The sequence below is a fragment of the Arxiozyma heterogenica genome (genome assembly GCF_036370985.1).
Source record: "Arxiozyma heterogenica strain weizmannii chromosome Unknown scaffold_16, whole genome shotgun sequence".
Classification (NCBI taxonomy): domain Eukaryota; kingdom Fungi; phylum Ascomycota; class Saccharomycetes; order Saccharomycetales; family Saccharomycetaceae; genus Arxiozyma; species Arxiozyma heterogenica.
In genome coordinates, this window is record NW_027042669.1 from 360,292 (window position 1) to 378,495 (window position 18,204).

General features: G+C 29.7%; 6 protein-coding genes across 6 annotated transcripts; 5 read left to right on the forward strand and 1 right to left on the reverse strand.

Moving 5' to 3' along the window:
- Window positions 1-507: 507 nt before the first annotated feature.
- Window positions 508-1,017, reverse strand: PWA37_001290 (uncharacterized protein; the record flags this gene model as incomplete). The annotated part of the gene is made up of 1 exon (XM_064857925.1): window positions 508-1,017. One exon carries the CDS (start codon window positions 1,015-1,017, stop codon window positions 508-510), a length of 510 nt encoding a protein of 169 aa, XP_064715285.1.
- Window positions 1,018-2,748: 1,731 nt separating this feature from the next.
- Window positions 2,749-4,611, forward strand: PWA37_001291 (GATA-type transcription factor; the record flags this gene model as incomplete). The annotated part of the gene is made up of 1 exon (XM_064857926.1): window positions 2,749-4,611. The coding sequence occupies one exon, from the start codon at window positions 2,749-2,751 to the stop codon at window positions 4,609-4,611; it is 1,863 nt and encodes a 620-aa protein (XP_064715286.1).
- Window positions 4,612-5,189: 578 nt separating this feature from the next.
- Window positions 5,190-6,257, forward strand: MDH3 (malate dehydrogenase MDH3; the record flags this gene model as incomplete). Its single annotated transcript, XM_064857927.1, has 1 exon — window positions 5,190-6,257. One exon carries the CDS (start codon window positions 5,190-5,192, stop codon window positions 6,255-6,257), a length of 1,068 nt encoding a protein of 355 aa, XP_064715287.1.
- A 1,673-nt stretch (window positions 6,258-7,930) lies between these two features.
- MRK1 (putative serine/threonine protein kinase MRK1) lies at window positions 7,931-9,127 on the forward strand (the record flags this gene model as incomplete). Its single annotated transcript, XM_064857928.1, has 1 exon — window positions 7,931-9,127. One exon carries the CDS (start codon window positions 7,931-7,933, stop codon window positions 9,125-9,127), a length of 1,197 nt encoding a protein of 398 aa, XP_064715288.1.
- A 1,249-nt stretch (window positions 9,128-10,376) lies between these two features.
- Window positions 10,377-12,200, forward strand: THI3 (branched-chain-2-oxoacid decarboxylase THI3; the record flags this gene model as incomplete). The annotated part of the gene is made up of 1 exon (XM_064857929.1): window positions 10,377-12,200. The coding sequence occupies one exon, from the start codon at window positions 10,377-10,379 to the stop codon at window positions 12,198-12,200; it is 1,824 nt and encodes a 607-aa protein (XP_064715289.1).
- Window positions 12,201-14,655: 2,455 nt separating this feature from the next.
- RPS16B (40S ribosomal protein uS9 RPS16B) lies at window positions 14,656-17,851 on the forward strand (the record flags this gene model as incomplete). The annotated part of the gene is made up of 3 exons (XM_064857930.1): window positions 14,656-14,679; window positions 15,368-15,770; window positions 16,722-17,851. The coding sequence occupies 3 exons, from the start codon at window positions 14,656-14,658 to the stop codon at window positions 17,849-17,851; spliced, it is 1,557 nt and encodes a 518-aa protein (XP_064715290.1).
- Between the last annotated feature and the right edge of the window lie 353 nt (window positions 17,852-18,204).

Below are 18,204 nucleotides of genomic sequence, written 5' to 3' on the forward strand. Positions count from 1 at the left end.
TTATTGGATGATATCTCACTTCATAAAAATGTTTACAATATTTACTATTAATAAACTGAGTTATTCCTTAGTGTAAATCTGAAACTGCCAGAGAGAAAAGTCTTAATGGCTGGACGTACTCCAGTGGAAGCAATTTTAGATGTGATACTTATAGTGCAATCAACTGTAGTCATTGTAAATAAATCATCTGGTAATTATAATTTAATCAGATTAATATCATTTGGTAATAAAGAATACTGAGAAACATACAATAACAAACGTTTAAAGTTTTATAGAAAGGAAAAGTTTAAGCAATAACAATTACTAATCAATGTCTATATTAAATGATACTAAGTAATAATCATAATCCATAATTTTTAATAGCCTGAAGCAAAATAGTACAATTTTTCGTCAAATATAAAAGACATTCTTTCTAAATTCATATCAAAGTCATAAAGAAATGCTATAAAAAAATAATAATAAAAAGAGGGAAGGAAAATATGACATATTTTAAAAAAATCTATTCATTTAAAACAAAAAGAATATTAGAGACAATATGAAAAATAATGTGTCTGTAGGAATTACCACTGCTCCATGGTTCCCGGAACCAAAACTAGTTTTTGTTTTAAAATTACTAGACATAGATGTGGAATATGTAGAATAATTTTGTTTACTGATATCAGATAATGTAATTCTTGTTCTATACGGATTAGTAACTGTGGCAGTGCTTTTATTGGTCTGCAAAGCAGTTGAAGTCTTTAGAGTGGTTAAGTTTGCATTATTTTGCGTAGGTGTGCTAAACATGGTTTCTTCTTCGTTAGTATATGTTGCATATTCATAAGTTATAGACGATGGCAGATGGAGTAGAAAAGTACCGAATTGATTTATATCTATTGAATTTTCAAAAATATTGGTTGTGAACTTAGCAGAAGCAGTAATAAGACTACTTTCCAGAATGAAATCACTATCTTGTTCAGATTTGACACAAGTAGAATATAGTGCTAACAACAATATGTTCAATATAATAACTAATTTCATTTTAAGTATCTTATTTATTTATTATTTTTCTTTTTTTATCGCCATTTTCATGACAGTGGAATTTGTTCCTTTAATACTGAAGTTTTATTTTGACACGACGTTACCTCATATCTTGTTTTTACTATATATATATATGTGTGCGTGTATGTGTGTATATGTCTACAAAAAGAAAAGTTATAAAGTTTGTTATTACTCAAACTTACAAGAATGTATAGTTTAACTAAGAAAACAGTTACATACTTGGTACAATAAAACTAATATGGAATAAACTATATCCATTACTTCACATAGTTCACACTTGAAACAAACACTATTCTTTTTTTTTTTTTTTCTTTTTCTTTTCTTTTCTTTTTTATTTCTAAGTTTTGTTAAATCCAAGATCATCAAATAAAAGAAAGAAGATAACCCTAAAGTAGTGAGAAAAGAACTAAAAATAGAAATATATTTAGGTATCGCAGAAAAATGTTGGGTGATGCATGCAATTAAGAAAAGTTTTATATTTTAAACTTTTCTTTGATCTTGACACGAAAACTGAGATAGACTTTTCTTTTTTTTTCTTTCAACACAATGTTATTCACATTTGTAGATTTAGATCTCTTTTTATGTGCATTTCGGACTAACACTCTACAGATATAACAGATTCTGAAAAATATTTTTTGATATTTATTCCAGTTGTGCTGTATTAGCTACACACTTTTAGACGTTCACAGTGTGCTAAAAAAGAATATAAACTTTACTAGACAATAGGTGGGTTTGGATCAAATGACGTAATTTTTAAATCCGGAACAGGAAGTTCGATTGTTTTGTTTTGTCAAAGCGTTCCTCCCAAAAAGAAAAAAGAAAAAACAGAAAAGAATGTGACAGGTTTCAGAACAAGAATGTCATCGTGGAAAGTCCAGAATTAAACATGCAGAATGCAAAGGAATAAAAAAAATAAAAAAAACAAATAAGAACAAATGGAACACATTGTGTTCACTTTATAGGAATTTGATGTTCCTGGTTCCTACCTTTATCCCCTTTCAACCAACATTAAACTTTGAAATAAAAAAAAAGACAAAAAGTATATGAAGGGACACTTTTATCCCTTCTTAACTTTCGTTGCACAGAAGAAGAAGAGGTTAAAAATCAAAGGGTAAACTCTTCGTAACAAGACACTGTAACCTCACCTTTTTTTTTTGTTTTACTTTAATAGAACAAAATTGAGCTTAAAAGTTGAAAAAAAAAGAAGAAGAAGAAGAAAAGAAGGTGACAAAAATTGTATCATATATATATGTATTTTTAGAATCACTGTCAAATTGCAGTAATGTATGTATATCATCAAAATATTACAATCTCCTTAATATATATCTATCACTATTACTTTGTGTTCCTAACACTCTTAGTTATTTTGTTTTGTTTTGTTTATTTTTTTGTTTTTATACCACTGAACATTTCTCTTAGTTATCGACTTTTGATCAGGTTAGTAAATTAGGAAAGTTTCTTCAAAAATCTTCTAGTTTTTAAAGGGATATTAAATTGTATTACTTATTTCCATTTTGAATCTTGCCTTTAGTGAACAACGTTGATCTATTGAAGGAAGAAGAGGAAGCTAAAAGGAAGCATTTAATATTAAATTAAGTTGTATAAATTGAAATAAAATATTTTACTTTTTTTTTTCTTAGTTTCTTACTAATGGAGCTTCAAATATATATATAATTATAATTTTTTTATTGCTTATATTCATCATATACAATGATACAAAATGCAAATCTATATAAAATAAATATGAACCCTTCTAATAACAATAACAATAATATAGGTTACTCAAACTGGGATAAAAAAAATGATGTTCTCAAAACATTTAGACACATAAATCCTACAATAAATAAACTCCCTTCAATTTCATATATGCTAATACCTCAACAAAAAGACAATCAAAAGAACAACAAGAAAGAAACAGTTATAGAAACTAAACTTGTTGAGACAGCAGGTACAAAAGAGACAAATAGACTAGCAAAAGAGAATCTGTTCCATTCAAGTTCTCCACTCTCAACTATTGCCATAGAATCTACAAATCAACCTGTAAACTATGAATTCAGAATTCCAGCATCACATCAACGTACAAGTTCATTAGATTCGTTAATGAATGCTGCCGAAAACTTAGAACATGTAGACCACAATTTACAATCAAAAATACCAAATCTACAAAGAATCAAAAGCATGTTTCTAGAGAATATTAATGTCTTGGAAAGAAAATATTGTGGAAATATTAATCAAAATTTGACAACAATAAGAGAAGAAGAAATATTTGAAACTTTAAGGAATTTGCAAAAATTGTCTCTTGAATTACATGAACTGATTTTGGATATATTAGAACCACAAAGAGGAGAGTTGGTAGCTACATCACAATCTATATCAAACCCTTCTCTTTCACCAGCTGAAAAAAATTCCCTTTCTACCATAGATTTACCTCAACCTCGCATGACTTTATTACCACCACTAATATTAAATGAAAATTCTCAGACTATCCCAAGAATGACTGGTTTCAAATTCCCATATATTAAATCACATTTTTTAACACCAAATGGAAATAATACCAATCTCCAAAAAAAAGTCATTGTTGAAGAAGAACCGTATAATGCGCCTTTAGAGCAAAACCTACAATATAAACCACTAGTGTTTAACAAAACTAATCATCTTTTACAAACACCAAAAAGAGAAGAGTACTCAAATATAACACCCAATTATGAAACACCCACTGCCCAGTCTAATCTAGTTGTCACAAATCCATTTAACAAATCTGGAAATTCTTTTACATTGTTTCCCCAAAATAATAATGGAAAGTCTACAATAATAACACCTGTTTCGCAAGGTAAAAATCATATTTCACAAAAGAATAAAGGAACTGCAAATACAGTGTTTATTCCGCCTTTGAATCATGAGCCACAAACGGTTAAGGTAACACCGAAGACGTCAAGAGAAGAAGACATAATATTTTCAGACTTAATGCAAGTAGAAAATGAACCCAAAATGGATATCCCATACAACGTTAAACGAATAAAGACAGGATCAACAACAAAAAATTTAACGTCCAGAAAGGGGGCACCTATTGGAATTACAACGACTCTCAAACTAACAAATAAATCACTGATGGAAAAATCTATTAAAAAATATAAACAAAAAGAAGAATTTGAGCATAATGAAACATATTTACCAACAAGAGAATCTGTTACAATTGGAAAACATTTTGAAAACAAAGGTCCAATAATGCAGATACAAGATATGGGGAAAATAGAATCTAAGAAAAAATCAAGAGAGAAAGATAAAGGAGAAGAAGGAGTAGAAGAGGTAAATAAGAAATGCTTTCATTGCCAAAGTTCAAAGACTCCAGAATGGAGAGCAGGTCCTTATGGCGGTGAAAATATATGTAACGCTTGTGGATTGTTTTATCGTAAAATTGTTTCTAAATTTGGCGAAAAGGGTGGGAATTTGTTGATGAAATATAGACAGTTAGTATGTCCAACGAATAGGAGAGTGCCACCTTACATAGAAATACCAGAAGAATATATGATAAGATTCAGTAAAGAGTCAGGCTTTAATCAATTTTCTAGTTGAAGTTTCTTTTTGCTCAAAAAAGTTGAAAAAGATAAAATAACTAAAAAAGGACAATTATGGACAATATGTATGTATTTTTATGTATCACTTACTTATATCTAAATATTAATTCAAAATAAAGTTTATTAATGCTGCAACAAAAAAAAAAATAAAAAAAATAAAAAACAAGAAAACTCTGTTTTTAAATTTGTGACACTTTAAAATTTTTCATCTATAGTTTTGTCGTTAGAATGATGGAAGCCAAAGTAAAAACAAAAACTAAAAAAAAAAAGCCATATTTGAATGTGATGTATGGGTTTATAACAAAACAGGAAATTTCAGCCTTTTCCCTCCCCGCCCTCCTCCATATCTTCAGGGAGACGATGAAAGGGGAGGTTGACGAAATATCAGCAATAGAGGAAAAACGCATCAACTGTTTGCTATAACTAAGATATATATATAAATATAAAACAAACAAACAATCCTTTTGCATCAAACTCTTTTATTTTTATTTAAAATATAGCTGAAGTAAAACAAAAAAACATAATAATAAAATCAATAACTAGAGAGAAAGAGAAAGAGAAAGAACGAGAACAATTATGGTTAAGGTTTGCGTTTTAGGTGCATTTGGAGGCATTGGACAACCTTTGTCTCTGTTATTAAAGATAAACCCTTTTATTAACGAATTATCTTTATATGATATAGCAGATTGTCATGGAATAGGCACTGATCTATCACATATCAATACAAAGAGTATCACCAGGGGATTTGATAAAAATGGGATAAGGGAGGCATTGAAAGGTAGTGATATAGTAGTAATACCTGCAGGCATGGCAAGAAAGGAAGGCATGACCAGAGATGATCTATTCAAAGTGAATGCCGGCATTATGAAGACTCTGTGTTTACATATCGGACAAGTGTGTTCGAACAATGTGAAAGTATTGATTATATCTAATCCAGTCAATTGTTTGGTTCCTGTGGCCATTGAGACGTTCAAAAAACTGGGTAAGTTGCGGTTAGAAAATGTTATTGGTATCACGATGCTAGATGTGATTAGAGCAGAGACATTTTTAAGGCAGCATCTATGTGAATTGGGTGATAGGGAAAACGATCCATTGGAACATGAAATTATCAGTGTTGTCGGAGGCCATTCAGGGACGACTATTATTCCTCTTATAATGGATAAGAGAATTATCAAATTCTTAGGGGTGGAAAGATATCATGATTTGATTAGAAGAATTCAGTTTGGTGGGGACGAAGTCATAAAAGCCAAGAAAAGCAGCGGATCTGCAACTTTATCTATGGCATATGCAGCAGATGAATTTATTAGTAGTATGATATCTAGCATGGTGGTAGTGGTAAAGGATGCTGAGAGGATAGAGTACCGTAGAAGACAAAAATATAGATACCTTCCTGGCTATGTTTATCTTCCAAGTGTGAAAGGCGGGCTTGCTTTGAAACGTCGGCTAAGACAGGTTGCTCATTTGGACGTTGATTATTTTGCAGTACCATTAAAATTCAAGAATGGGTCGATTAGTCATATAGATTTGAATGTGTTAAATAATCTATCACAAGAGGAGATTGAATTGTTAAGAATTGCTATAGGACCGTTACAAGCTAATATCAAAAAGGGAGAAAAGTTTGTTAGAAATACTGCGAAGATGTGAAAGGGGTAACCGACTACCATACTATAGCGTATATATACATATACATACATACATACATACATACGTACATACATACATATATATGCATACGAACATATGTGTGCAAGTGTTTTACATGAACCTAGTCGTAATCTATAAATTCTACTTCCCCTTTTTCCCTACCCAGTTCTTCGACCGAACTTTATCCCGCCATTTACAAACAGAAGAAGAACTCCCATAGAAAAATATTGGATAATAAACAAAAACAGAACAAAAAGGAAAAAAGGTGGGGTGAGAAACAACATTTTAATATTTTTGCAATGTTCATGAATACTTGGAGTTAGGGTTGGATTACACATTTTTTCTATGTAGTATTTAAAAAAAATGAATTATCTGAAGATAAGTCAATAATAAGTCAACAATCTTTGATTCATCTAGAAATACGTTACATTTATAACCAGCAATTTTACATCTTTTTTTTTTCCTTGGTATCTGGAGGGAGGTACTGTATTGATCACCCGGGTAAGCAATAAAAGAACGTATACCGTTCTCTTCTTCACTGCAAAAGGTTGTAATAGACTCTATTCTTTTTAAAAAGAAAGAAAAACGGGGAAAAAAACACTTTTTTAGGGGTACATTTTTTCGTTTTCTTTTTTCTTTATTTTTTTTTATTCTTTAGTTTTGGCAAGATTTTCTTTGTGTGACATATTTTAAAGGGGACGCGCTGTCAGTGGAGACGTGTAAAAGCGGTTTCTTCCATTCTTCTATTCTTTGTTCTGTATTTCTCCCCTCCTCCCCTAAAGTTTGGTGTGGAGGCATCTCGGGACAGCGGAAGTGAAATTGTAGAGAAGGCGAGGGAAAAGTAAGAGGGAAAAGAGAGGGGAGGACAGAAGGAAGAAGCCCTCAAACAAATCAAAGAAGAGAAAAATCACAGGTTGGTTCTGATTCTGCACACCTTCTTTGGCAGAATTCAGAGGAAGAACAGAGAGGAAAGAGAAAGAAGGAAAGAAAAGCGAATAAAAGGTTTTTGGTTTTTGATCTTGGACCCCACATATTTTAAATCAATAGATATCGCTTATCTATTGATTTGTTTATCTACGTTTCAAACATCATAGTGAAACACATTTGTAAAAAAAAAATTATATCTTTGATATTCTCGTTCACATATTAGAATATTCGCTGTCCTGTTTGGTTGTGTCAGTCAAGAATTATTACAACCACTACTACTATTAAAAGTTGTTGAGATATCAACAGTAAATCTCTTCTTTCATTCTCTACAACTCACCCTCATTTTTTTTTCTCCTTTCTGTTTCATTATTACTGTTACTTTGTGATTTTTGTATCTCACAGTGTGCGATTCCCAATATTCTCTGTTTTTCTTAATTTTTATTGTTCTAGTTTTAATTTTTTTTTTTTCATTTTTTTTTTGTTTTTGATATTCAATCTTTTAAATATTCCTATTCCATTAACACATATTAGAAGTTGTTGATTATCAAATAAGCATGAAGTATTAAATTAGATAAAAAATAAAAAAAAAAAAAAAAACAAGAAACAGAAAACAGATAAGAAGAAAAGAAAGGGAGGAAATAAAAAGGTAAAAAAGGATAGCCAGCAGAAAAAAATAAAAAATAAAAATATCGTTATACTAATAGTAAATATATACTACTTTGTCATTGACAGATAACCATATAATCATGAATATTCAATATACTAGTCCTGAAATAGTTTATAAACAAGTATATCGTGGCCATCCTGGTCTAGAGAATAATAGTTATAGTAATAATAATAGTAATAGTAATAATAATAATAGTGGAATTGAAAATAATGCCACTGAACCTCACTCTAAGCAAGCACCTGAATCAATACAAATATCGTTTCCTACTACAGAAGTCATCGGACATGGCTCCTTTGGTGTCGTTTTCACTACAACAATACGGGAAACAAACGAATCTGTCGCAATTAAAAAAGTTTTACAGGATAAAAGATTCAAAAATAGAGAATTGGAAATTATGCAACAATTAATACACCCAAATATAATCGATCTAAAATATTTTTTCTATGAAAAGGATGACCAAGGTGAAGTCTATTTGAATTTGATACTGGACTATATGCCACAATCGTTATACCAGAGATTAAGACATTTTGTTCATCAAAAGACTCTAATGCCTAGACTAGAGATCAAATTTTACATGTATCAATTATTTAAATCGTTGAATTATTTACATAACTATGCAAAAGTTTGTCATAGAGACATTAAACCACAGAATTTACTGGTTAACCCGCAAAATTGGTGCTTGAAATTATGTGATTTCGGTAGTGCTAAAAAATTGTCTCCAAAGGAACCCAACGTGTCTTACATCTGTTCTAGATATTATAGAGCACCAGAATTAATATTTGGCGCCACAAATTATACTAACCAGATTGATCTGTGGTCGAGTGGATGTGTAATGGCGGAACTATTACTGGGTCAACCAATGTTTCCTGGCGAGAGTGGGATCGATCAATTAGTAGAAATTATCAAGATACTGGGCACACCAACAAAACAAGAAATATGTTCAATGAATCCAAATTATGCAGAACATAAGTTCCCACAGATTAAAGCTATCCCCTTGTATAAAGTATTTAAAAAAGAAGATGAATATACCATCGATTTGCTAGCAAATATCCTGAAATACAACCCTAACGAAAGATTTGATCCGTTACAATGTCTTTGTGCCCCATATTTTGACGAATTGAGATTCACTGATGGTGGTACTAAGATTAACGAAATGATAAGTGAATTGAAACTTTTAGATTTTAATAGCATTACAGAGTTGGGATATTTAAATGAGGAAGAATTGATTGTGGCTAAACAAAAGTTGACTCCAAGACAAATGGCTGGAAAAGAATAATAATTATTTGTTTAAAATCAAGGGAAAAAAAGAAAGAAAGAAAGAAAAAAAACTTAAAAAGGTAAAATAAAGAACAAAAAAAAACGTTTATGGTTAGTTGAAATTTATATGATGAAATAAGTATGGTGAAAATTCAACAAGTGCTATTGGATACCTTTTTTTTTTTTTAACATTATATTTATGTCTTCGATATAACGCTTCTCAAACTTTTTCATTGAACTGTTTTTTTCAAATATTTCCTTTATTCTTCATACATTTGTGAATACCTGGGAAAGAACAGTTGGAATCAGTGTTAATGTTGTTTGTTGCTATTGTGTTCAATTTAATATATCTGTATAGATGTACAAGAAGATGAAAAGTTTTTTGAGTGAGTGAGACAGAGTCGGCGAATGAACATCTATTTATGCATAACCCGCCTTTAAATACTCACGTATGTAAATCGATACATGTATAAGGTTTTTGCTTGTTTATTTATTTATTTTTATTTATTTATGTTTTGTGACCTCATGTAATTATTTGTTACTTACTATACATTCCTATTGATTTCACTAGTATTTTACCACCAGTGTTCAAATATTTGTAAATGTTTAGATTGAAATGACCACTCAATCACTATCACTTAGTTACAATGGAATACTTCGTAACAATACGTCTGCGCTCTATCGAAGTGACTCTTTTGTTTTTTTTTTTTTTTTTTTTTTTTTTTTTTTTTGTTCAAGAGTTTTTCCGAAAAGAGAAATCGGAATCTTTGAGCTCCAGAAATTTGAGTAAACATTTTGGAACAAAAAAAAAGCGAAGAATCGGCTGAAAAAAAATGAATGAAACCAAATATTAAAGATTAAGTCCTCAGATTAAAAATCTTCTAATGGATATAAAACAAAAGATCACAAAAACATACGATGTCTTTCAGTAAATTGAAAGAAACGAAGCTATTCATAGATACAAGAATAAACTATTGAGTCTGATGAATCTCACGATTAAAGTCAACAACTTTTCATTTCCTTCTAATTGATTTTTAATTAACCAGCATCTGTCAGAAAAATAAAATATCGTTTTCTTTGGACATAGTAAAAATTTATATGAACATACTTATCCACCATCTCTTTCTTTATTATTTTTCTGGCAAGTCAGAATATACTAAACACTTATCTAATATATTTAAAGGAAGAGACAGTCAAATTTGAAAAAAATTATTTCTCTTTTGTATTGCATATTTTTTTTAATTTTTTTTTCGTTGTTTTTTATTCACATGACATATGTTCAACATCATAAACTACCAGATCAAATAACAATAGCAGAATATATATGTTATAGACTGAAACAATTGAATATTAAGACCATTTTTGGTCTTCCTGGTGAGTTCAATATGCCCTTACTAGATAAAATATATGAAATAGATGGGATGCGTTGGGCAGGGAATGCCAATGAATTGAATGCTGCTTATGCAGCCGATGGTTACTCCAGAATAAAATGGTTAGGATGTCTTATAACTACATTTGGTGTTGGTGAATTATCTGTCCTCAATGGTGTAGCAGGTTCTTATGCTGAACATGTTGGAATATTACATATTATTGGAATGCCCCCCACAAGTGCTCAAACAAAACAATTACTATTACATCACACTTTAGGTAATGGAGATTACAATGTCTTTTATAGGATGGGTTCAGATATTGCTTGCCATTCAAGAATTCTTAATGATTCTGAATTTTGTTATTCACATGTAGACAAATGTATTGAAATGGCATGGAATGAACAAAGACCTGTTTATTTGGGCATACCTGTCAACAGAATACAAATGGTAGTGTCCTCCTCACATCTCAATCGACCATTAAATTTAAATACTCTTAGATATCCAAATGACAGTAACAGCCTTACTGATCTTAAACTGCCGAAAGAACTTGATATGAAATATGATGAACTGATAGATAACATTTTAAAAAAAATTTATTTGAGTGAAAAACCTGTTATAGTAATAGATGCTGGTATTATAAGACATCACATAACGAAAATGGCAGAAGACTTTATCAAGCTGACAAAATTCCCCTCTTTTGTCACACCTATGGGGAAGGGGTCTGTAAATGAGAATTTACCCAATTTTGATGGCGTCTTTGCTGGATCGTTATCGAGACCCAATGTTAAAGAATTAGTGGATAATTCAGATTGTGTCATTGTTCTAGGATGTCTTTTGCCTGAATTTAACACAACAACTTTCCATTTTGGTTATAGAGCAAAAACAAAAAATAAAATATTTATTTACCCCAAATCCGTTAAAATGAAAAATATTACTTATCCAGATACTAAAATTGAAATTGTTTTGGAAAAACTTCTATTAAAATATGACTCAAAAAAGGTATTACGTACATTTAGTCACATTGATACTATCAATGTGCCTCGTCAAACTTTATCTGACAATCAGCTCTTGAAACAAGAATGGGTATGGCATGAATTTTCCAAGTGGTTTAAGCCAGAAGATATAATTGTAACCGAAGTCGGTTCTAGTGCCTTTGGTATAACACAAATTAAGTTTCCACCAAGGACACTTAGTATATCACAACCCTTATGGGGATCTTCAGGTTTCTCCATTGGTGCATGTTTGGGTGTTTTGTTTGCTGCCAATGAATTGAAGAAAGAATCATCATGTAATAGATATGAAAATTCATCTATTGAAGAGAGTACGAATTTAAAAAGTTTACAGGATCGAAGAATTATTTTATTTGTTGGGGATGGTGCGTTTCAAATATCAATGCAAGAAATATCCACAATGATCCGTTGGAATTTGACTCCATATATTTTTTTACTAAACAATGCAGGTTTTTCGGTCGATCGATTTATAAATAAAAAATCGAATTCGAGTAAATTTGATGTTCAACCCTGGAAATATTTAGATGTGTTTAATATATTTGGCGCTACAAATTATGAAACAAGAAAAATTGTAACATTAGGAGATCTACGAGAGGTGCTAAGTGATGAAGATTTTAATATTGCTAACAAGATAAGGTTAGTAGAAATAATCTTGCCAAGCACGGATGTACCACCTGCATTATTGGAAAAATGGATTAGTGAGAGAGCATAGTTTAATATAATTAAGGAATTATTCTGCTTTTTTGTATTATAGGAATCCTTTGATTTTTTCGTATTGGATGATGCCACACTTTATGATTTTAAACATAACAGCATTATTTCATCAAGATAAAAAAGAAAAATTATTACACATTATTGCATATACTTAATAATTATAGAGTTTCTACAGAATTGTGACATTTTATTTAATGATATAATTAAAATTCATATAAAATAAAAAGTTTGGGAAAATTAAGAAATCAGTTAATAAATTTTTCTGCATAAAAGAATTGATAGTATATTGGTATATATGGATATATTGATTGATTTTTGTTACTTATTATATTTTATCATAGATCATTATATACATTGATGTACCATAATAGTCCCTAATAATTGAATTATAGGTGTATTCCAATTAGTTTGACTTCATATTTCTAGAATATTTTATTTAAGATAAACCAAATTTCATATATAATATTAAAACTGATGTTAATAATACAGTGTTTGTAATAAGCTCTAATTGAAAATCCTGAAATACGTTGTCTGCGGGTAAGGCGGAATGTCGAGGCAAAGGGCTTGGACCAGTTGAAAATCTGAGCCCAGGCTGTGAGTGTATTCAAATAAACGATTGCTAGATTGATATTGGTGACATATTACTAAGAACTTTATTTAAGAAACCTTTAATTATTAAGAGATGGTGTCAAAGGTAATTATCAGCATTAACATTTGTATTCTATCTAATAAGTTTCAGCTAGAGGAAGACAAACGAAATTAGCAAGAATAATTAGAATTAATCTATCTATTAGTTAGAATCAATCAATTATATAATTTGTAAGTGTTTATATATATAATTAATACTCATTTTTAGTATACTACTTGTGATAACTCTTACTGTATTTTAATTATAAAAAAATACATTGATTAGTGCAACTGTTATGTAATTAAAAGAATTTCTGTTTTATTTTTTTTTTTTTTTGCTCTAACAAACATTTGAAAACTTATGAAAATACCCGTAACAAAAAGGAGAGTATTTAATAAAACGTTAAATCCTAGCGCACACCACATTCAATATCTAATAAGAGGAAAATAAATAAAGTTAAACAAAATATTCCTTACATTCTAAAATAATCCTGCATATACAGAAAATCATATTTTATTATCAATTATCTTAATATTATTAAAAATGGATTTTAGCAATTGAAAGAAACTCCATGAAAAAAAAAAAAAACAAAAATGAGTTTATCAAAACCTAAATTTATACCAAATATTTCTTTGTATATTACAAGAAGCTTATTAATTTATTTCTTTTTGTTTATTAGCTTAGGCATAGTTTAGGAGATATATAAATCTTTTTTTTATCAACAAGTGCGTGTTATTTCTTATGCTAATTAGTTGCAACTAGTCTTGTAAGAAAAAAAATTATACACATGAAAATGAAAGCAACATGTAATTGCCCATTGTTTATTTATACATTAACAAGAATATACTTTTATTTTATCCCAAAAATAGTTTCCATTATTAATACTAAAATATAATTATAGGCAACCTTGCTACTGATATTAATCAAAAATACATTGTCTAAAATATATCACATTCCTGTAAAAATCAAAAATTTCTTTTGGAGCATATCACACAATATTCAGTCAGTAGGAACAATTAATATATGTTGTAACCTATTCTCTCTTAACTATGCACTGTCCAATGTTATCAAAACTTATAAGTCCTTTATAAACAAAAACAGTCATATGTTTTACATCCGCACACCCAATAATTTGCTTTTTTATTTTCCTCCTTATAGAAAAACACACTTGTATTTTCCTATTTAAAAATTGTATGTTCTGCATCTTTTTTTCCATTTTTCATTTAGGCAAAAAAACAAAAAAAAAAAAATAGTAACACAGTGGGGCTCATTAAAGCTAGAAGAAAAAATGATTGGGGACCAGAGTAAATGTTTAACTTCCAGAGGGAAAACAATTTTCCCTTGACAGACAAAAATAGAGAAAGAAGGACATCCCTTGTGACAAATTCCAGTTTGAGAAAGTTAATTTCCGAAAGAGCTTCCCTCTATCTGCTTTGGGGTTTAGCTTGCTAAACCAAAACTTCTATCATGAGTATCGATGAGCAAAAGGTTTCCCACTTCAGTCTTCCAAACTAGAACTTTGTATTATCAGACATTCTGTGGCACTTCTACGAATAACTCATTGTAGCTAGTGTACGATTGATTGACCCTGCGACTGCTACACCTGTTTAGATTGCTCAATAATGGGAACATGCTCACAACCTTGAAGGGCTTGCTGCTGATTGCAGTTATACTATGGTGTTTCTTAGTATAGTAGTGAATTGTTGTGTACTGAATTCGGGCTATTATTTCTTGATATGTAGTCTAAGTTATGATGCACTTCACAAAGTAATGCACTTTTAAGTGTCAATTTTGAGGAACAGGTGAAAAGAAAGCTAAGCATAAGATGTCTGCCGTCCCAAGTGTTCAAGTATGTCATTTAAATCAATTTAAACACATAGAGGAGAAAACAGAGTGTGTATAAATGTAATGTGAAGAATAATATAAAGATGTGACATATATATCTATGAAAAGGAATAACAATCCATTCTAGTTTGAAAAGAAATTAGTTCGCTTAATAATTCTGTGATAAAAATACTGAATAAAAAAACTTTTTTAATAGAATTATCATAAGAAAACACATATCATTCCATAAATAATCAAGATAGAGGTTTCATCAAACATATTATACAAGAAGAAATCAACTATAATGGACTTAATGAATGACTACAAAATAGAAAAAAATAATAATGTATAGATAAACATGACAACTCAATAAATGATAGTGATTTGCATTTATAGATGGCGAATAAGTTTCCAGTTTTATTCCCGATAATTCTTATTGAAATAAACAGAAGAACTAGTAATTTCCGTTAATGTCGACCACTTGCCATTTTGAAGGCAAGTATTGTACCGCGATGAACTATTGATATTTTCATTACATTATACCTCTGCTTCTTTCTGTTAGCTAATTTTGAGCCTTCATAAGAAAAGGGCATTTTTTACTAACATAGTTTATTTTGATCGATTGTATGAGCATATATCATATCTATTATGTTTCATTTTAATTGAATCCCATAACTTATCAACTTTTTATGTTGTTTTATTTTTACGTTTAGACTTTTGGTAAGAAGAAGTCTGCTACTGCCGTCGCCCATGTCAAGGCCGGTAAGGGTTTAATCAAGGTTAACGGTTCTCCAATCACTTTAGTTGAACCAGAAATCTTAAGATTCAAGGTTTACGAACCATTATTATTGGTTGGTTTAGACAAATTTGCCAACATCGACATCAGAGTTAGAGTTACCGGTGGTGGTCACGTCTCTCAAGTTTATGCTATTAGACAAGCCATTGCCAAGGGTTTAGTCGCTTACCACCAAAAATACGTCGATGAACAATCCAAGAATGAATTGAAGAAAGCCTTCACTTCTTACGACAGAACCTTATTAATTGCTGATGCTAGAAGACCAGAACCAAAGAAATTCGGTGGTAGAGGTGCTAGAGCTAGATTCCAAAAATCCTACCGTTAAGAAAGACAAAAGCAAAAAGGAAATTTGTATTCTATATTCATTATTTACTGTTATTATTACATTATTATTCTAGAATTCGTATATATATTTTTTTTTTATTTTGACTCTTTCTAACAAAAACCTAATTTCTTCTGTTATCTATAAATATGAGCATATTTTAATCAATATATATAAAACTCATAAGCGGAAAAAATATAAGCCTGCAAATGAACAATAACAGCATTAAAACCGTTGATATTTATAGGACTAGAGGGCCTAGTGATAGCAGTAAATTTTTCTTATTTCTGCACATTTATAAAGTGGACAATATTATTTTAAATAGTTAGTTAATCATAACTAGAAACCTTGCCTTATTGATATTATCCTCTTTTAAAATGGCTATTTTAAGAGTAACGATCATCTAAATCAATAAAAAGAATTATAATGTTCTATAATTCTTTTTACGGAATTTTGCCGGTTTAAAAAAACCTTAATTAAAACTTTACACGGAAATATTTTGGAAGGGTACAGGCTTATTTAATTATTCCGCACGGAGGCTTTTATTCCCTAAAGTGTTGTAACTATGGGGAATTCAAAAGTTTTACAAACTCGTAATTTTTTACGCGTCTGATTTCGCGTTCATATCTTTTTTATTATATTTTTTTTTTACATATAATTTTGGCAGTTCGTACAATTCACCAAAGAATTATTTCTTTATTGAAAAGTAAACAAAGATATATGAATGGGTCATAGATGGATGAATTATTGATTGTCTTGTATTTTAAAATAATTTCTACATAAAATAAATGCATCAGAATCGATAAAAGTTATTATTAAAAACTGACCTCTTCTTTGGCAATAGGAAAAAGACGTATATTCATATTTATACGTAGTAGACAAATAACAAATATTGAAGAAGAAAAAAAAGGGTGAAACATACGCGGCGTATGACAAATGGGACTAAAAGACAATATTCCATTAGAACCATCACAACTTCCAACTAGTAATGTTTTTTTAAATACAAGTAATTCTATTAATGACTCTGATTTGTTTCAGTCTTTGAAAGCGGGCGAATCATTAATCAAACAATTGCTTGAAAACAATCGGCTGTTATCAAGTGTTAACAGGACCGATGATTCTAAACAAGACAGTAGCCTTAATACACCACAAAATAGCCAGAGCCATGAATCTTTAGATGAAAATAATTTGGATAAAATTGATGAAAGAGAGATATTTAATACGATACATTCTCTAGTAACATCTTTAAGAGCAGCAATAATACAAACACAACAACTAAAATATAAATCCATGATCCAAAACACTATGAATAGTGAAGAGATACAATCTAGGATTAATGTCGAGAAAAACTTACAAAAACAAGAATTTGAAAGGATTAAAGGTCAACTACTGATTGAGAAAAATTCATTGTTAAATAAGGTTACAAATAACGAAAAAAAGATTAGGAAATACAAGAAAAGAATCATGGAAAAAAATTTAGAGATCAATAGATTAGCCAAATTATTAAATGAAAATATAACCGATATAACATATCAAGATGTTTCGTCTTTAGACAATTCTAATTTTACGGTATCTTCTTCTTTAAAACAAACAACGATACCATCAACGGAAGAATCACTTACTATAAAACGCAACACCAATTCAAAGGATACATCAAACATGTTGAGAACACTAGGTGCATTGGCTACACACGTTTTAAAAACAAATGGAGATAATGAAGAAACATCTGCCAATAGAACATTACTATTGCAGCATAGTAAAGTAGAAGATGAAAATAACACAGAGATAGAGATATCGTTTCAAAACAATAATTATAATAACCATGTGAATAATGATACCAGTGATCATGTTATAGAATGTAGCAATATTTTAGATAACCACTTAACTACTTCCACTTCAACTCCTACCACAAAATTAAATCATAATACGTATATTGAAAATAAAAGAAATCTATTAAATAAAAAAATAAGCATACCTACAGTTCAAATAAATGAATCAAGAAAACATGATATACCAAAGTTAATACCTTTACCTAAAATGAGTAGTTTCCATACGATAAATGGCTCAACCAATAATTAATATAAAACATAAATATTCATCTGCTCTAGTTTACTATTATTATACTCACTCCTCCTGTTTCTTCTTTATCATTACCCACTCTTTTTATTTATTGTAACATATATAGACCTCTATTTTATTAATAATGACTGAATATTATCTTTGGATAGGAAAACATAATACATAGACATAATAATATATATACCTGCATAAATATCTCAGAAAGAGAATAATATTTTCTTATATTTATATACTTGTTATTTAAGTTATTACATGTGTAAAAGATATATTTTTCTTTTTGGTTTTATATTGATATATAGTTCTAGAAAATATCTAGACCTAACTATAGTTCCGAACAGATAATAAGAAAAGTT